The 17,892-nt window shown below is 32.7% G+C and overlaps 1 protein-coding gene across 1 annotated transcript in view; it reads left to right on the top strand.

Annotated features, from left to right (window-relative positions):
- Positions 1-15,208, top strand: part of LOC130641637 (cyclin-dependent kinase 2 homolog) — a 39,489-nt gene extending 24,281 nt beyond the window's left edge. Inside the window, exons 16-19 of the mRNA XM_057448517.1 lie at positions 3,354-3,451; positions 3,535-3,625; positions 13,028-13,079; positions 13,191-15,208. Of these exons, the coding sequence (XP_057304500.1) occupies positions 3,354-3,451; positions 3,535-3,625; positions 13,028-13,079; positions 13,191-13,245 (296 nt within the window). The 3' untranslated portion in view covers positions 13,246-15,208. The remainder of the gene's footprint in view (positions 1-3,353; positions 3,452-3,534; positions 3,626-13,027; positions 13,080-13,190) is intronic.
- Positions 15,209-17,892: the final 2,684 nt, after the last annotated feature.

Here is a 17,892-nt window from a genome sequence, read left to right as displayed (position 1 = left end):
CAGAAGAATACCCAAATCGAGTATAATAATACTAATATAAAAACACAGATTGAGCGAAAAAATGGAATACTGAAAAAAAAAACGATACTAAAGTCCATCATGTGTTCCTTATGCGTGCGAATCGATCAATCTATCAATCAATGAATACTTTTGCTTCGACTTAAAATTCACGAAGTAAACATGAATGTACACAAATTTTAATGAAAGAAACAACAACGAAAATATCACTTTGAAAGGGAAGGATTTACAAAAAGTAGGAACTCGCCTTTTCGAAATTTCTCGAAATCTTGCAAACGTAACACAACAAAAGTAGTAACAAAAAGAGTTGAAAACTGGTACTTCAGGTTTGAATCCTCAAAAGTCGCAAGCACTTTTAACACAACAATCAATGTAAAAACTGAAGCGAAAAGGAGCTGACAGTTCAGACTCGATACTCATAAATGTTATTATATAAACGATAAATATATACATGAAACTATATACTATGTGAAATATATAAACAACTATGTTGTTTTGTTTTTCTTCCCTATATTAATTAGCGTTGCACTTGTAGTTGTTATCAAGCAATGTTTTTTGAAGAAGTGAAAAAAACAAACGTACAATAGGAAAGAATCAATCAGGTTGTTTTTATTCGATTTGAAAAATCTCAATAATGCAAAACCCTGAACTGATTTTCAACAGACAACAAATCGAACCTGGTTCTCGTAAAATCTCAAAAAATGAACACAATAATAAATGTAAAAATTTAAAATGTCACTACTAGGGTGAAGGCTGTTGAAAAAACTAACTGTTTGACTCGAGCATCATCAGATAACAATAACTTCACTCTTTTTGCATAAAACTTACAACATTGTCTGACACATTAACTTGCATGAGAACCTGAACATTCAGCATGCTTCTTGCAACCATCTTTGTATCATCCAAGGTTACTTCAAAGCAAGATGTTATTATCTCGCCAGGTGCACAATATTCCTGCCTTGCTTTTATATTGCTATTCAGTAACGTAAATATAACATTAGTTTTCTCTTGGCAGAGTTCTTTCACTGAGATGTTTTGACATTTTTCGCATTCAACCAAATCTTCTTCATTTACTTCCACAGTGTGCTTGCACATGCTGCAACGCAATTGAGGCAAAAGCGACTTAGTATTCACTCAAACAATTTTACCCGTGACAGCTGCTGATGTTGAGTCAACAAGGTCTTCTCGGTGAAACTTTCAGGATCCAACGAGACTGACGCAGTTATTGTCGAAGAATCCATGGTTTTCAGTAACCGCTGTGATTGATATTTGGAAACCCGAAGATTTCCAAAACAATAGACAGTTTTGTCTTCAACCTTGTCAACAAGGTCTCGAAATATTGTAATGGGGATAATATCAGTCTTGTCGTTGATGCTGGCTTGTTTCAAACGAATTGTTATACCATTTTTTTCAACTAACTTTTCGTTGGATAAATTGTAAAGACATGCCTCAGTGTTCACCAAATCATGCAAGGAACATTCATTGTTGATCTGGGCAATGGTAAGATACTTCTTGGCTATTATCGGTGCCGTGAAAGAAAGTTTAGCCTTCTTTATTGATGACCAGTCATTTATAATGATGTCGTCACCATTACCTCTTTTATATTTCTTTATTTCACATCCTGATCCATCTTCACTGGTACTGATTTCTGAGAATAACTTTCGCTTTTCAGGCGAAAAACACACTACTCTGGTTTCTTTCTTCAACTGTATTAAATTGAAGTCGAAAAACGTCTTGTTTTTATCTCTGGCATACGACTTCATGGGTGATAAGTTGGCGACATAACCAACAATGTTGTTGTCTACAATGAAGAGAAACCTTGTGTTAACAATAACATTTCTCCAAAATGACGTGATAATCAATCTGAAACCATAGTTGAAAGACTAATACATACCAAAAATCCACAACAAAGTATATAAAAACCAAATCAACTTCAACAACGTGCAACGAGTTTCAAAATAACAGAGCTTACCAGCCAAACTTTTGGCAGATCCAACATGTGCGGAGGTCTGGACCTGTGGGTGCGATAGAAGCGCGCATTGCGCAAAAATGTAAAAACGGCGCGCCATCTAAAAACTTTTCGTTCCCGAAGTTGCCTTTGAAACACTCACCAACCTAAAGGTGTGAGTAAATAATGCAGATTATGAGTTTAAAGAATTACTATGTTATATGTTTTTGTTGGGTATCCCTAACATGGATTCAATGAGAGATTTAGTGGATTCTTCCACGGGATTTCGACTAGTATATCTATATAATACCCGTATACGTCTGTTATTTCACGCAAAATTTTAACTCATTCAATCCAAGCCCATTTTGATCAACAGATTCTACAAACTGTTTCTAAAAGTTGATATGATAATTCCTCTTTCTAAATTTGCTAGTTAACTGAAAGAAGATTTAATTATATATAATTAGCAAGAGAAAATACATACTTATACAGAGCAATCCTAGCTATGAATCCAAACCCATTCATATGCAACAAATTCTCCATCTTTTCAAATTTAGCTGGTTAACTGAGAGAAGATATAACTATATATGGCTAACTAGAGAAAATACATATTTATACGGCAATCTTCCATATGCTTCTTTTAAACATGAAATTAAAACAGAAGGGGAATGATAAAATGCATAGCTACAAACAAAATGGAATTATCGCACACTTAATTCGGTACAACAAATAATTATTTTTTTTTTCTGTCGTCCACAGTACCCAACGCACCAAGTTAAGGTTCGAACTGTAAAATCTTCTATATAATAATACAGAGACTGTGTGTGTGTCTCCGTAACAGGCAAAGTGTGTTTATTTTCCTTTGATGTTGCCGAAAAATGCATGTCTAATATGATGCTTGCCTGTCTAAATTTTCTGACGTTACGGCAATTTTACGGTAATTTTTCCAAACCTGGGTCCCCGAATCCGTCTCGGAATGGACGGGTTGATGACGTCATCAAAAATCATTTAAACCACCATATCTCCGTAACCGTTTGTCAAAAGTACATAATCCTATACATTTTCTTGATCAGCGTTTCAAGATCTATACGATAAAGGCAACAGGTATACAAATTTCTAAAAAAATATTTTAGGTTTTCACAGGCCGTTGCTGACGTCAGCAAAATTTTTAAACCCTTATATCTCATTAACCGCTCATCAAAAGCACATGATCATATACATTTTCTTGATCAGCAGTTTAAGCTCTACACAACCCTAACGTGAAAACAAAATTCTAATTTTGATTGGTCGCTGACGTAATCACAATTTAAATGACGCTTCTTTTTTTTCTTTTTTTTTATCCTGCTTAAAATTTTAAAAAATACCAAGAGATGTGTTTTGTTTTTAGACGACTTTGTAAAGTATCCGAAGCAAAAGTTATCCAATCAAGTACCGCGGCTACGTATCATCCAATATGCGTCTGAGATGGCTGATAAAATGTTACAGGTTAGCTTGGACTCAAGTGTTTTGCATAGGGTTTTGCAAAGGACTGTTTTTTGTCATGTTACCTCTGGTGTTTTTTTCCTTAGCTTGAACCGACCAATAGGATATCTGCATCAGACGCATTACATCATAAATATTTTATAGACTTACCGAAAAGCATTTATGCCTTACCCGCAGGTTAGTGTTTTTTTTATACTTTCTGTAAGTTGTTTCATGTATCAGGCTGGCCACATCCTTAAAACTTTCTCAAATGTTATTCTCTTCAATACCCTTCAATTTTTTCCTTAAATATCTCTCGACTATTTGCAATATTTTGTCTGTTAAAGATTTCTTACCCTACCTTAAGCGCATTAATTTTTGTAAAGTGATTTTTGTGAAGAAAATTTCTGTTGTATGTACCAGGGTTATTTTACTTTTAAAAATTCGCAAAAATTAGCGCTCTCGAACGCATAGTTATGACACGCTAAAAGTAATAGATTTAGGCACGCTGTCGAAAATGCTAAAATAATTTTCGCCGGTGAGTTTGCTAGATTAGTTTGAACTAGTCAATAACGCACATGGAAAAATCCATTTAGGCAGAAGAACAATGAAAAAGATCCGCCATTTGAATTTTGATGACGTCAGCAGTGACCCAAATGTACACAAATATGTCCTCTCTCATTTTCCAACTTGTTTCTTCAGCTCTTTAGTTACTAGTCTATATAAAAATCGTCGAAGTCCAGCTAATTGAAAAAATTTAATGCAATATTACCTGTGACTAAACTTTATTTGTTTTTCAACTTTACAGATTATTTTGTTTACACGGCTTTAGTCTATAGGGACTTTCTAATTTTCGAATTTTTACCTCAAGTGTTAACGACAGTAGTAAATTATATTACAGTATAAAAAAAAACTAAACAAACCTTTTTATTTTAATCTAATATAGATTGTTTGAAAAATTACAATAACTCGGTACACTGTGCTGAAAATATCGTCTTTAGTTAAAGCAAGCTCAATCACCATTTACATATCGGGTGATATTTTCGGTTACAGAGTGGAGTAGTTATTGCGTTAGCGTTTTCGTGAACTTATTCTGTCTAGTGCTTAAATGATTAACTCAAAATATTTGGTAATTATCAGATTTAAAACATACGTTTATATATTATTTATCTTATTGTTTATTTATGCATTTGAACTGACATTTTTTATTGCATGTTATAATTTTTAGTTATTATAAATATAACAGTTTTCTGTGGTAAATAAGGAAATCATCGAAAAAAATAATTTAAAAACCTATTTTACTTCCTGTGTTGGTTTTAAACTACTCGGTGGCCTGCGGAAAGATCAATGGGGTCGCCCGTCCTTCATATATTATTAAATAGATTTAAAGGGGAAGTAACCTCAAAAATGTGAAAAAAAATTTTTCGACTACGTATTTGTATTTGAACTTATAAAATCTAAATACCTATATTCCCTGTTCGTATCTCCGTAAAAACTTAGTTTTTTGAAAAAAGCGCGTCAAAATAAAAAAGACTGGGTTCTAATTTGAATATGACGTTTTATAGTTCAAAATATTGCGCCTGCTAGACGAGGCCCTATGTTGGTGCTTATAATGCAACAGACTTTCGAATAAGAAACAAAAAAATGCATCATAGTTTCTTGTCTAGTGACGAAGAAAACACTGTTCCAGACATTTCGGCTCTAAAGTCATTAAGTTTTGAGCCTGAAATGTCGTTGGAAGAGCAAGATAAATTTTTAAGTTCAAACCATGAAGACGAAGTTATACAAAAAGAAGGCAATCGAATTGGAAACAATAATTGGTGTAAATGAGGTGATCACTGCAGACCGATGAGTTTGTGCTGCAAAGATAATAATGAAATTCCTGACGACTACTTTGAAAGTACAAATAATTTCGCCAAATATAAAGTCTTTCATATTTATAATCATGACTGAAGTGATATCCATTTTATATCTTTAACATCCTTCTGTCTTCAATTAATTGAAATTGTTAAATTGAATCGCGTTAAAAATAAAAAGTCCGATAAAAAAGGAAATACATTTTCCATACGCACAACGTGATAAAGAGTTTCTCACCAAGCTCTTTACAATAAACTTTTCAACACAATCTTTTGTGAAAAAAACATCTTGCTCTCCATCCGAAATATTTTATGCAACTGCATCTTTGAAATTCAATGAAGAAGGCCCGGAAAGCAACAATGATAAAGTGATTAAAAATAATAGAATACCGAAGATGCGTTCTAATGAAGAAATACTATAGTGAGATGTGCTCTCAATGAGTTTACGTCAACAGGGGGTAAATTTTAAATTTCCTATTTTAGGAAAAACATGTATTATAGATTTGATGGGTTTATAACCGATTAGAAAAAGATGTTCAGAACGACATACCATCGTGTGCTTTATGGGCAATCCGCAATAAATACTCTAAAGCCGATAGATATTTTCGAATTGTTGTCATTACCCCCGTCTGTCAAGACATGCATGCCACGAAGAAAACATTTACTTGTTGTGAGGTGCATAATTTTTGAATTTGAAAGTCAAAGTAAGTTTGAAAAAAAATGAAACAACGAAACGAAGTTATTAGGAAATCATTAATGTTAAAAGAAAGCATTATCATTGTGTAAAATATAATTTTTATTGGCTTGGTATGTAATTGTTCGTTACGAACACGAAGTTTATACCGAGCTTGTATCTTTTTATTTTGATAAACAAATACGAAAGAAGCATTTGTTTGGCTGATACATACAAAATCAAATGATTTACGTAAATCAGGTAATTGCCTGAGGTTCTCTTTCAAACCAGTCTGCCTCAAAGTGCGTGGAACATATATAAAATCCTGAATCCTTAGGCAAGGGGCCAGTTCTTCTAAAATGTTATGTGACCATCTTTTTCGAAGCTCTTTTTTTCTCTGCGCTGGGAATTTTGAAGAAAACTGCAACACCGTCAACATTTTCTTTTGATTTATTATTACCAGTTCTGTTAGTGTAGTTGATGGCGGCGCAATTTGGCATGTTTTTAGGCAGTTAAATTCGAATGTTTAAGTAAATTAATACTACTACCACCGCCAGCACACTACACTTTCTGAACTAAAAAACGTAATAATTTCAAATCCTTTTAAAATAGCAAAGGGTCAGAATAACGAAGCGATTTCACGCGTAGTAAACACAACTTTTTACTAAGTTAATGAAACTTTTGTTTGAAAATAAAAGGTATTTCAAGTTTTTTTTTTGTTTTTTTTTTTGCGGCTGCTGTTTTTTTAAATAAAAAATTAGAGCTTATAAACTTATATAAACATAAGAAATCACATTTCACGAACAAAACCTAACATACGCTAAAACTGAAAGGCTTTATTTGGAGAAACTGCCGTAATATTTTAAAAAGTGCGGAAATAGTGCGGTAATTATTATTTGCTAACGCTTAAAATGCTGAATTACAAGAGATGAGTACAGGCAGCTTTGTTTTGTCTTTGCTAATCTGCTTTCAGTGACAAGTAAACCTGTCACCTGGGCCTTTTTCTGCAAAGGGACAATCTGTAAACATATAGGGGAATTGAATTAAGTGGCACTAAGTTGCTTAATGGCCCTGGAAACAATTTTATTTTCTGATCAGGTAATTTACTAAACTGTTTGTTTTTACAAAGAGTGCAGGTTACGAACATAACATATTCTCAATAGTGTATATAGTAACTATAAATAAATAAATATTTTCCCATTTTCGTCATCTTTTTAACAAACACAACAGCAACAGTTTTTTTCTTTCTTAAAAGTGTCATTGTTTTTTAATACTTCTTCAAACTTACCTTTTGGTAAATGGGTTATTGCTTATGTTACCCACACTTTCTACTTTTTTACAGTGACTGACATTGTTTTTATTGTAACCTTGTATAGTACACAAACATGTACTGGCCTTTTCTCCCTGTTGGAGATGCTATGATGTGTAAAAAAAATTTTCAAATGTGCAAAAATTACTATTCAAATTTGGAAAGTAAGTAAAAGTTGAATACTTCAAGAAACGGAAGTTTTATTTTGTGCGAAACACATGTGTTTAGAATTCTTATAATAAAATGCACACATCAGAATTTGGCTTGGAGTTAAACTATTATTAGGGAAGTTTTTTTTATATAAATAATCATGCATGATAAAAACCCGAACTTTTTTTCTTCTCCAGTGCTAATCAACGTTAGCAAAAAAGCCTGGGGAGTCAATAAGTAGTCAATAAATCAATACAGTGGACAATTTTTAGTTTACTCAAATTTTACTGTCATTTTTTTTTTAAGAAATTTGTCTAGCGTTGCGTCTATTATGCAGAGTTGACGCTGATTAAGAAAATGTATATGATCACATGCTTTTAACGGACAGTTAACGAGATAAAAGAGTTTAAAAATTTTGCTGACGTCAGTAAAGTCCCAACAAAGCAAATATATTTTTTTTAAAAAAATTTGTATATCCGTTGCCTTTATCGTAAAGATGTTGACACGCTGATGAAGAAAATGTATAGGATCATGTACTTTTGACGAACAGTTACAGAGATATTGAGGTTTAAAGGCTTTTAATGACGTCATCAACCCGGTCATTACAAAATGGATTTGGAAACACAAATTTGGGAAACTTACTCAATTTGGTCCCAGCTTGTCCCTAGTTGCCACGCAGTGAAAAATGACTGACGTCACCACCCCGTTTCCAAGTTATTTGGTATCGAAGTTTTAAGTACATTGTAATGACATCATTATTTTAATTTTTTTTAAAAAAACAAACAAACAAACATATATTTTGGCTACGGCATAAACCAGTCAGTAAAAACTTTTACAATGAAACATATAATTTAACTGGAGACATTAAACTTGGAAAGATAACATTATATCGTCAGCATTGTGTCCTGTCGTACTCGCCAAACCTTCATTACTCGGGCTACTTAAGCTCAGTCCTTTTTTATTTCAGGGTCATTTTCAATAACTCAAGTTATAAAGATTGTGGCATAATTCATTGGCCACCATATCATTATATGAATAGTAAAACGCGAAGTGTCTTTCGAATACTCTGTATCAAATTGAGATATTTACCTCCCGCGAAGATATGACGTTGTCAATTTCAAAAATAGCTTTAGATTTACTAGAATGCGCGTTTTCGACATTTTGGCGATGTATATAAACTTACGACAGGGTTATCCTGTAAATAGACCACGTAAGACGCGCTTTTACACCCTTTGTCGCAAAAATTGTAGTTGTTCAATGACGCGGAAAACCGCTTCAAAGAAAGCGCGGGAAAAGCACGTTTTTGGCGCATGACGTCATCAAAATGTCTCGGAAAAATTAAATTCTGCGTTTTACTATTCATATAACGATATGGTGGCCAATAAATTATGCCAGATTCTTTATAACTTGAGATATTGAATATGACCTTCGTATAAAAATGGACTGGCCTTAAGTAGCCCGAGTAGAATGGTATATTGACCGACTGCAATGTACAATGAAATTAATTAATGAAAAACAGTTTTTTCTTTTTACACAGCAAGCTATCAAATCCTATCTCTGGTTCCTTTTCTCGGCAATCAACTCAAAGAATGGTTTAAATGAATGTCTCCATTCACGACTCATACCACCAGTTGCAGCGAAAACAACCGAAGTGAAGCTACCATGCTCAACTGAAAGCACGCGCTCATTGTACAGTCTTTTTTTTCCTTTTCATTCATCTCATAGCATTTCAGAATTTTCTTTACAGAATGAGCATGTTGAATATTAAATCTCGATCCACATTCACACAATTCAGGCAGCCTTGAAAGCTCTCAACCATATCAGATACCAAGGAGATCCCACAACTGTTTCTTAGTTCACACGTATTCTTCATCTTCTAAAGGCAATGTTGTCAACCAGATGGATGCTTCCCTTTCACCATTCAAGTCATTTAAACGCTTTTTTTCTGCATCCAAACTTTCTCTAATATGTGACAACTTCTCTTCATTTCTTACTTCCTTTCTCACCTCATTTTCGCATCTCAGCAGCAGCATTTGCAGCTGACAATTTACGAATCGGCTCTACAATGTCGGATCTTATTAAATCTTCTGTCATCATGATAGAGTTGGAATATTCAATCTCGCAAAAAATCTGAAAACGTCGGGATCCTAAACCACCCAATTTCGGAGGCAGGGACAGCAATCGTTTTTCCATTTCCGAACATTTGATACCTCCAGTCAACACAGGAATAAATTCTAACAAAATGATATTATCCACTTCTTGCAAATAACTGCCAATGTTTTAGAATTATGCACACAGTAAGTAAGTTTATACATGTATCCACTTACCAAACAGCTGTAGGCTGCATGCTGTTTGCTCTTTCGGATTTGCACCAATTTCTGATATTATCTTTCGACACACACGATCCAAGAACAGCAACAAGATGTCTTTAACCTGCTATTGTGATGTTCACATTGCTATTACTGAAAACCAGATTTGCTTTTTTAATTACGTTCTTTACTATTAACCAAGATTTTGTTACCTCCGGAAAATATCCAAACTTTGATCCCAGTAAGCAGAGTTGATTCGACCAACATCTTAGACTGAACAGCTCTCCAGCAGAAGTAACATCATCAGCATAAGCTACTGTCTTGTTTCGTTGACTACCTCCATAATCATGAATATCACGGAAATTATGGTAATGGCAAAAACAGCCATAGCGATGGGATCACGCTGCATTGTCCCTTCCTCAAAATTCAGCTCTATTCCTCCTAACAGAAATGACCTAGATGCTATCTTTATAATAATACAGAGCTTCCTGTCTGTCTGTTTGTCTGTCTGTCTGTCTGTCTGTTTATTTATTTTTTTGACATTTCCTGTTAAACATGATCCAGCATGTATAATACCAATATGACTGGTTTCTTACCTTTTGGGTTAAGTTTTGTAAGAAAGTGTGGTATGATTATAATGTTCGTTGCAAAATGCTGTTTTTCAAATCTGGTGTAAACTGTAGTGGAAGAACTGTATGTAATGTCACTTTTGCTAAAAAAAAATTCCACGGTTTCACATTTTTGTTTTTGTTGAGTATTTTACAATATTTTCTTCTGAAATGTGAAAGGAGAACAACTTTCACGGAGTAACTTTAAAATCAACAAAAATTAGTTCTTTCGACAGTATTTTCGACACCGATATCAAAGCTTGAACTCATAAAATATATATCTAGATTTCTGTACTTTACTTTCAACTTTTTTCTTTTATTTGGTGATGATCAAAAGTTTCTGAATGTTATGACTGAAACTTTTTTGTTTTGTTTTATTTTTTTTATATTTCATGTTCAACTTTTGTAAAAACACAAAGGTTTTATCCAATTATTCCAAAGACAATACGTTTTGTGTAAATTTTTGTGAGAAAGAACTGTAAAATAAGGATCTTTGTTAATTTGAAATTTACACTTCGATTTAAAATGTCTGTTAAAGAGCAGTATGGATCATCATACCAAAAAAAAATTAATTTTGGTTGTTAATCGGTTGATTTTTACATTTTGTGTAAATTTTTTTGGGGGAGGATGGTATGCAACCGGAATGACTGAGTTTTCTAGATTTAAATTTGATGTTTTCCAAACTATGGCTTTTTCATATTTTTGTATAAACTCTAAGGAAAAAGAAAATATTTGAAATGCGTAAAGAACTTTTTTTGTTGATTTGTGCTAACTTTCGCAAGCCTGCTTTTTTGACACTTTAGATTAAAATATTGAAGGTTTTCAACGTAAACACTGATAAGATGTACATATTTGAGATGCGTTATTTCTGACGTTGTTATTGTTGTGTTGTTACTGTCGGTTTAGTTAGTGTTGTTGTTGTAAATTTCTATGAACTAGATTTTACACCTTGCAAGCTGTTTTTCTTTATCTTTTGTGTAAGTTTTGTGTGGGGGGTATGCGATTTGACATTTGACATTTTTTGATTTTAAGAACATTTTTGCTAAATTAGGGATTTCACCTCACAAGTTTTTATATTTCTCTTTTATGTATTTTCAACTATTAATTTCTTATATTTTGAGTAAAATTTTGAAAGGTTTGCCGTATGCAATAGACTGAATAGCTGATTTTGTATGACTTAACGAAAAATGATGGATTTTTTTTATGCTTGGTATCCTTTTTTTCCCTGGTGTAATTCTGGAATGGCAAAGCAAGTATATAGTTTTAGCGTATTTCGCTTTTTACGTAACGGTTGTTAGACACCTTTGATTTTTTTGGACATTTTCCATTTTTATTTTATAATAATTTTGTTGTTGTTGTTGTTGCATATGCTTATATTTTGAGACGTTTTGTTTCAGCGGTTATAAACATGAATAATGCAGATTGTGAGCAACCTCAGAGGCAGGGCTTTTTTCTTTTTTTGCCATCCCGTTATAAAATAGACAAAGAGCCCGGGGTCGAGGTTGAAATGTGGGTTTTGAAAATTCAGATTACTGTGTTGTATGTTTTTGTCTGGTATCCCTTACATCGGTTTAATGAGAGATTCAGTGGATTCTTCCACGGGAATTCAGCTAGTATTTATAATAATAAATTATATTTAGATTATATTATTCGTCGTGAGATTTCATATTTAAGACATTTTTTTCAGCTACATCAAAGAAAAACGAACACATCCACTTTGACTGTTACAGACAGACACAGGCACTAGTCGATAAGTCCGTATAAATATATATAAATTTTCTAAGAATATTTTTGATAACGTCATTAAAATACCTATTTTTCTGTCGTTTTTTCCTGATATTAAGACTAACAAAATGTCATAAAAATTTTGGAACACTTAGTTTAATTTAAGATTCTACTAACAAAAATAGATGTTAAAACAATAACAAAAGGGACAACTTAGCTTGTCAAAATGATGTGGTGCGCATTTAGGATCAGCAAATCAATCCCATGATATTATTGCCCTGACTTTTAGTTCGTAAATTATCTCCATAACCAAGAAATAATTCGCTCAACGAAACACGCGACGGAAAAGCATGTATTTGTGCTATAACCTAAAATAAAAGAGAAGGGAACTCATAAAAATACTAATATGAAAAAATGACTTTAATTATTTTTGGAATATCATGCCTGACAGAATAGTTACAGAAAGTAATTTGAGCATCTAGAGCACGCATATTAGCAGTTTGCTCATCACTTTCTTCTTGGTGTGCAACAAAATTTCATGTAGCATCTTGCGCGCGTCTATTGGCAGACGGCTCGTTACCTTCTGCACTACGTAATATTGGCTATTACCAGGGCGATTTAGTTTAGTTTTCTTTGTAAGTTAGCAAACCAACAAAAAAGAACCGTTTGTTGGCTTGTAGAGTTTTGTCTAGCATAATAAGAAAAAGTCTCTTTTAAAACATTTGAATTGGAAATGCAAGTCATAGTAGGTCTCCCTATTTAATTTTACTGCTTCTTCGCTTATCTCACCTTTTTACAGCGTACAGATTTGTTTAAGTGATTATTTGAGCTCCCTTACCCTTCTCCTCGATATCTTTTCAGTTTTTCCTATAAATTAATCTTAAAACTCTTTAAGTTTCAACAACAAATGTGTACTCTGTATGTCTATTTTTATCTGAACAAATCTATTCACTCAAGTTTATTCTCATAGTGACGTCAATATTTACTATACCTGGTATAAAAATGGCGGATGATCACAAAAGGTACTTTTTTAAGTCTTGAATTTGAAATGAGCATTTAAAATTCTAAATCAAAACTGACAGCGAATGACTGTGCAAGACATATATTTCTATTTTCCTAAAATATCGCTTTAGACCGGATACTGGAAGGCCTAGAAGCAGCCAAAGTAACCACGGACACTACGTATGATGTCATTTGTTAAATTGATGCTGACCTCTTGTGTGAAACGGATAGGCTGTCCAGCGAGAAGAAAAATTGTAAGGAAATCAACCGAAGCATGGTAGATAGTGTTTCGACAAAATTATGTTACCTTGTGTTAGAGAAAAGGAATTTGCGGAACCGTGAATTTGGACAGTCACAAGCTCGAGAGAGTTAAGAAACGACCAAAGCAATTTGACACTGGCACGAATACATCAAAAAGCTAGTTCACTGTTCTGCTGTTTTTTAGCATTGCTAAAGAGCGTACATTGGTTAAAGCAGGTTTTGTTTACGTGAAATAATATTAATTTATTTAATTTTTTAAATATGTTCAGAATTAAGTATTGTGTATCGGTTTAGTTTTATGTTTAAAGTTTTCTATGTCTAAATACTAGTGATGCCACAATTCACAATAGAAATGTTTTAGACGCAGATTGTTAAATGCACTCCCTTTTTGTCAAAACGCTAAACAATTCTTTATTTCCGTATTTTAAAGACTTAAACGTAAGAATATTCATTAAAAATGTGTACTACGTTGGCTATTAAACATCTCTATAAAAATGTTCTGCATTTTAGAAAACTGACTTTTCAAAAGAAAGAAACCTACACTAACTGATTTTTTAATTAACTAGTCACGGTAAATTTAACTTTCATTGTTCATCCCTTTGATTTTTACTTTTTCCCGGCTTCGATTGAAATCTGCAAAACACATTTTGAAAAGAAGTTTACAATTTATTTCGTATTTCGTTTTATTTTGAAATCATGTTTTCCGATTTTTTGCACTAATAATAAACTAGTTATCGCGCTGAAGCCTTGAACAATTATATTATTACGCTTAGTCTGTCACTTTGTACGGGGCAATGTTGATATGTTCACTTTTCTTTGGTGTCGCCAAAAAGTTACGTCTCAAATGTTAATCGACAAATTAAACGTCACGACGTCAACAACATTAATTTAAAGTCAAAAGCTTTAATTAATGAAGCCATTACAATGCACCTATAACTTTCAAATCTAGGTTGATAACGTTGTCAGAAAACATTTAAAACCTTAATATTTCTATACACGTTTGTCAAAAGTACATAATCCTGACATTTTCTTGATCAGCGTTTCAAGATCTTTACGATGAAGGCAACGGATATACAAATTGTACAAAAAGTTTTGTATTGACAGATCCTTGCTGACGTCATTAAAATTCAAGTGAGGTTTCTCTTTTCCTTTGTTTTCCTGCATTAGCGGATTTTTTCACGGACCTTATTAATTAGTCTATCTTACATAGTGATGCCTGTCTATCTGATTTTTTCAAAGGTAATGTTTTTATGTCTCGTTTTTTACCGACAAAATAGCTATCGGTTGCTGTTAATACATTATTTTGACGTCAATGACTGAATTATCATTAGTGAAGCACTTTTACGTTTAAGGCTTGGAACTAGGGACTTCTACCTAAAAGCATTTTAAGGCCAATTTTAATTCGCCCGTTTCGGAACCAACGGGATGATGCCGTCATCAAAAAAACTTTAAACACAAATATCTCCTAAACCGTTAATCTAAAGTACATGATTCTATACATTTTCTTGATCAAAATTTCAAGCTCTATACAATGTAAGTAACTAAATCATATTTAAGGGAAAAAAATTGTGTAATCGGCTGGAAATTAACCAGACAACAATATCAGAACTTAAAATATATGTCATATTGTACTCTGCACAGTGCGAAAACTAGTGCTTATTATTTTTTATCTTTCAAGATACTTCAGAACAAACCGATTTGAATTAATTTATCTCGGTCAGAATATTAAAACTAACAGGTGTATTTGCGCATCAACGTTATTTTAAGAATGTGCACAACCCCCGATCCATGAACCTTAGTTTACGATGTTTATTAGATTGTGTATTAGATTGTTAATAACAAGCATTTTTGTTATAATAACAGTATATTAAAATTTATTTTAAAATTAGGGGTATATTTTTTATTTCAGTGTTTCGTTTCAAAGTGTTTTGAAAATGCAAAAAATTTTGAAAAGTAAGGTTTTAATACTTTGAATAGTTAAATTTGTGTTCACGCTATAAACACTTCATCATTAATCCTATATTATAATACGCTTGTGTGAGTGAATATGTGAGTTCACGATACACAAATCACGGGTCACTTTCTTATAACGTGCCTTACGCTAAAATTTAATTACAATTGTTTGCGCTTCCAATTCGTTCTCTTTGGGATGAAGCGAAGTTCAGTAATCGAAGTAAAAACTGATTGGACTTTGATCCGGAGAAGGTTAGCAAGCTACCTACTGAGAACGCGAAAGAAAAGCAGGCCTGTGTTTAGATTATTTGGTAGAGAAATAAATTTAGGTGTACAAAAATTTTTTAAGCGTCTTAACTTTCGGAGCTAAATTTTCCCTTAAATATTAAATTCCTTGTGGTGTCTTGAGCCAGAAAATGTTTCCTTTAAGCCCTTTTTTTATAAGAATAAACTCTGAACAATGCGTCAGAAGTTCAGAATATACTAAGAATATGTCCAAGCTTGATTGTTGGTCCTAAATGTAAAAATTTGTATGATGCACAAAATTGATCAGAGGTTTACTTTTTTATTGCATATCAAGAAAACTGAATTTTTTTCTGTCCAAAGCAGTGGACCGTAATGGAATAGAATTTTCCATTAGCTATATCAAGTTATAGCAGGCTTTATTTTATTACGACATAATATATTTTCAGGCCATAGTCGTGCTAAAAACATAATAAAAAAATAATGAGGATAGTGTTTGTGTTTGTCAAAAAATTAAGAACATGGAGGCTGAAACGAAAACACTATTCTTAAAAACAGCGTGTATATCCTAAAGAAGAATTCATATAAACTGATTGATTGATTGAATTTATTTACCGTCGGATATTATATACAATAGTTCTTTAAAAATTAAAATTTTGCAAAAAACTAATCAAAACCGACCAAATATTTTTATATATTTACAATTTAGATAAAAACTATAATAAATAAATAATGATTAAATAATAAATAAAAAGATAAACATTCCCCCTCTCCCATTTTTGTATTGATTACGGAAGTTATGGAATCAATTGCCGACACTCTGTGCATGAACAGTGAGAACCATACCATTTTTAATCATTTGCTTAAATAACTAGATCTTCGCAACTCTTCGTATGAAAAGGAAGTTTATTCCAAACTTTTGGGGCTAAACATCGCAAACTGTTTAGATCAAAGGTGCTTGTTTTTACACTGATGGTTTTTAGGTTGTTCATGTTTTGACTTCTTACTGGCCTATCAGTTTCCTCAAAAAGGAAAATATCTTTCATGAAAGAAGGACTGATGTTTCTCAGAATTTTTAGTAATTTCATATAAGGTTTATCTGGGAGGCAATCAACTGATCTTTGGTCATCGTGAATAAAACTTAAAGCCCTGTTGTGGAGTTTTTCAAATCTCAAAAGAGATTTCGAAAAAGAGAAATGCCAAACTAAGAGATAATAATTAAAATTTGCATACACGAAGCTTTGTGCTAACATAGATCTTGTTTGCAAAGACAGTACATTTTTAAATCTAAATAATGCATTCAGCTGGGGGTTGAGGCTTTTCGACAAAGATTACTAATGTGCAAGTTGATATTTAATTTATCATCAATTGTTACTCCTAAAAGTTTTACGGACCTTTCTGATTGTATGACTCTATCGCCAATGTTTATTTCAAGCTTTGAGTTATCAATTTTGGCTCTTGATAAAAGGATCGAATGAAATTTCTTTAAATTTGCTATCATTTTGTTATTATTTAACCAAGAAAGGGCTATTTCGGCTTCCCTTTCTAAAGTCCTAATGAGATTTTTAATAGTGTTTGAATAAGCTGATATCGTATTGTCGTCTGCGTGATTATGGAGGTCACTATTTACGATAAAATAAAATAAATCACTCATAAATATATTAAAAATAATTAGGCCCAACACAGAACCCTGAGGCACACCTGACAAAATTAATTCAAATATACTATACTCCGAACTTACTCGTGTGAATTGTTCTGTGTTTGTAAGATACGATAGAATATACTTAAGTGATTTTACATCAAAGCCGTAGATCGTTGGGGACACAGTCAAAAGCTTTTGATAAGTCTATTAATATTGAACCAACCACATAATTCAGATCCAGTTTTTTTTCCAATCCTCTAACAGGCGTATCAATACATGATTGGTGCTGTAGTTTTTCCTGTAATCAGATAAGTAAAGTTTTTTTTCCATGAAAGACATTATTTGCTCTTTGATTATTATATCATAACACTTAGAGAAAAAATTTAATACACTAATAGGTCTAAAATTATTGGGACTGTACTTTTCCTTGCTTCCCTTGTCAATTGGTGTAACAACCGCATGCTTAGCTTTAGTTGGGAAAAAACTGGCATGGATGCTACTATTTAAGGCATTTTTGAGGGGCAATATTAAGTGCTCACTAGCTAGTTTTGCAAGTTTTGGCGGTATCTTATCTTCACCAGCAGACGCTTTAGTGTTTATTTCCTTAAATACTCTTTTGATTTCTTCATCACCTATTTCCTTAAATTGAAAATTTCAGACACATTTACAATATTTTTTTTTATCTTTAGGATGCATGGTTGATTTCTATAGGTTTTCAAAATTTTCTCAAATAA

Source organism: Hydractinia symbiolongicarpus, chromosome 4, assembly GCF_029227915.1.
Source record: "Hydractinia symbiolongicarpus strain clone_291-10 chromosome 4, HSymV2.1, whole genome shotgun sequence".
Lineage (NCBI taxonomy): Eukaryota > Metazoa > Cnidaria > Hydrozoa > Anthoathecata > Hydractiniidae > Hydractinia > Hydractinia symbiolongicarpus.
Note: the sequence above shows the minus strand (reverse complement) of the source record. Positions and strands in the feature narration are given on the sequence as shown.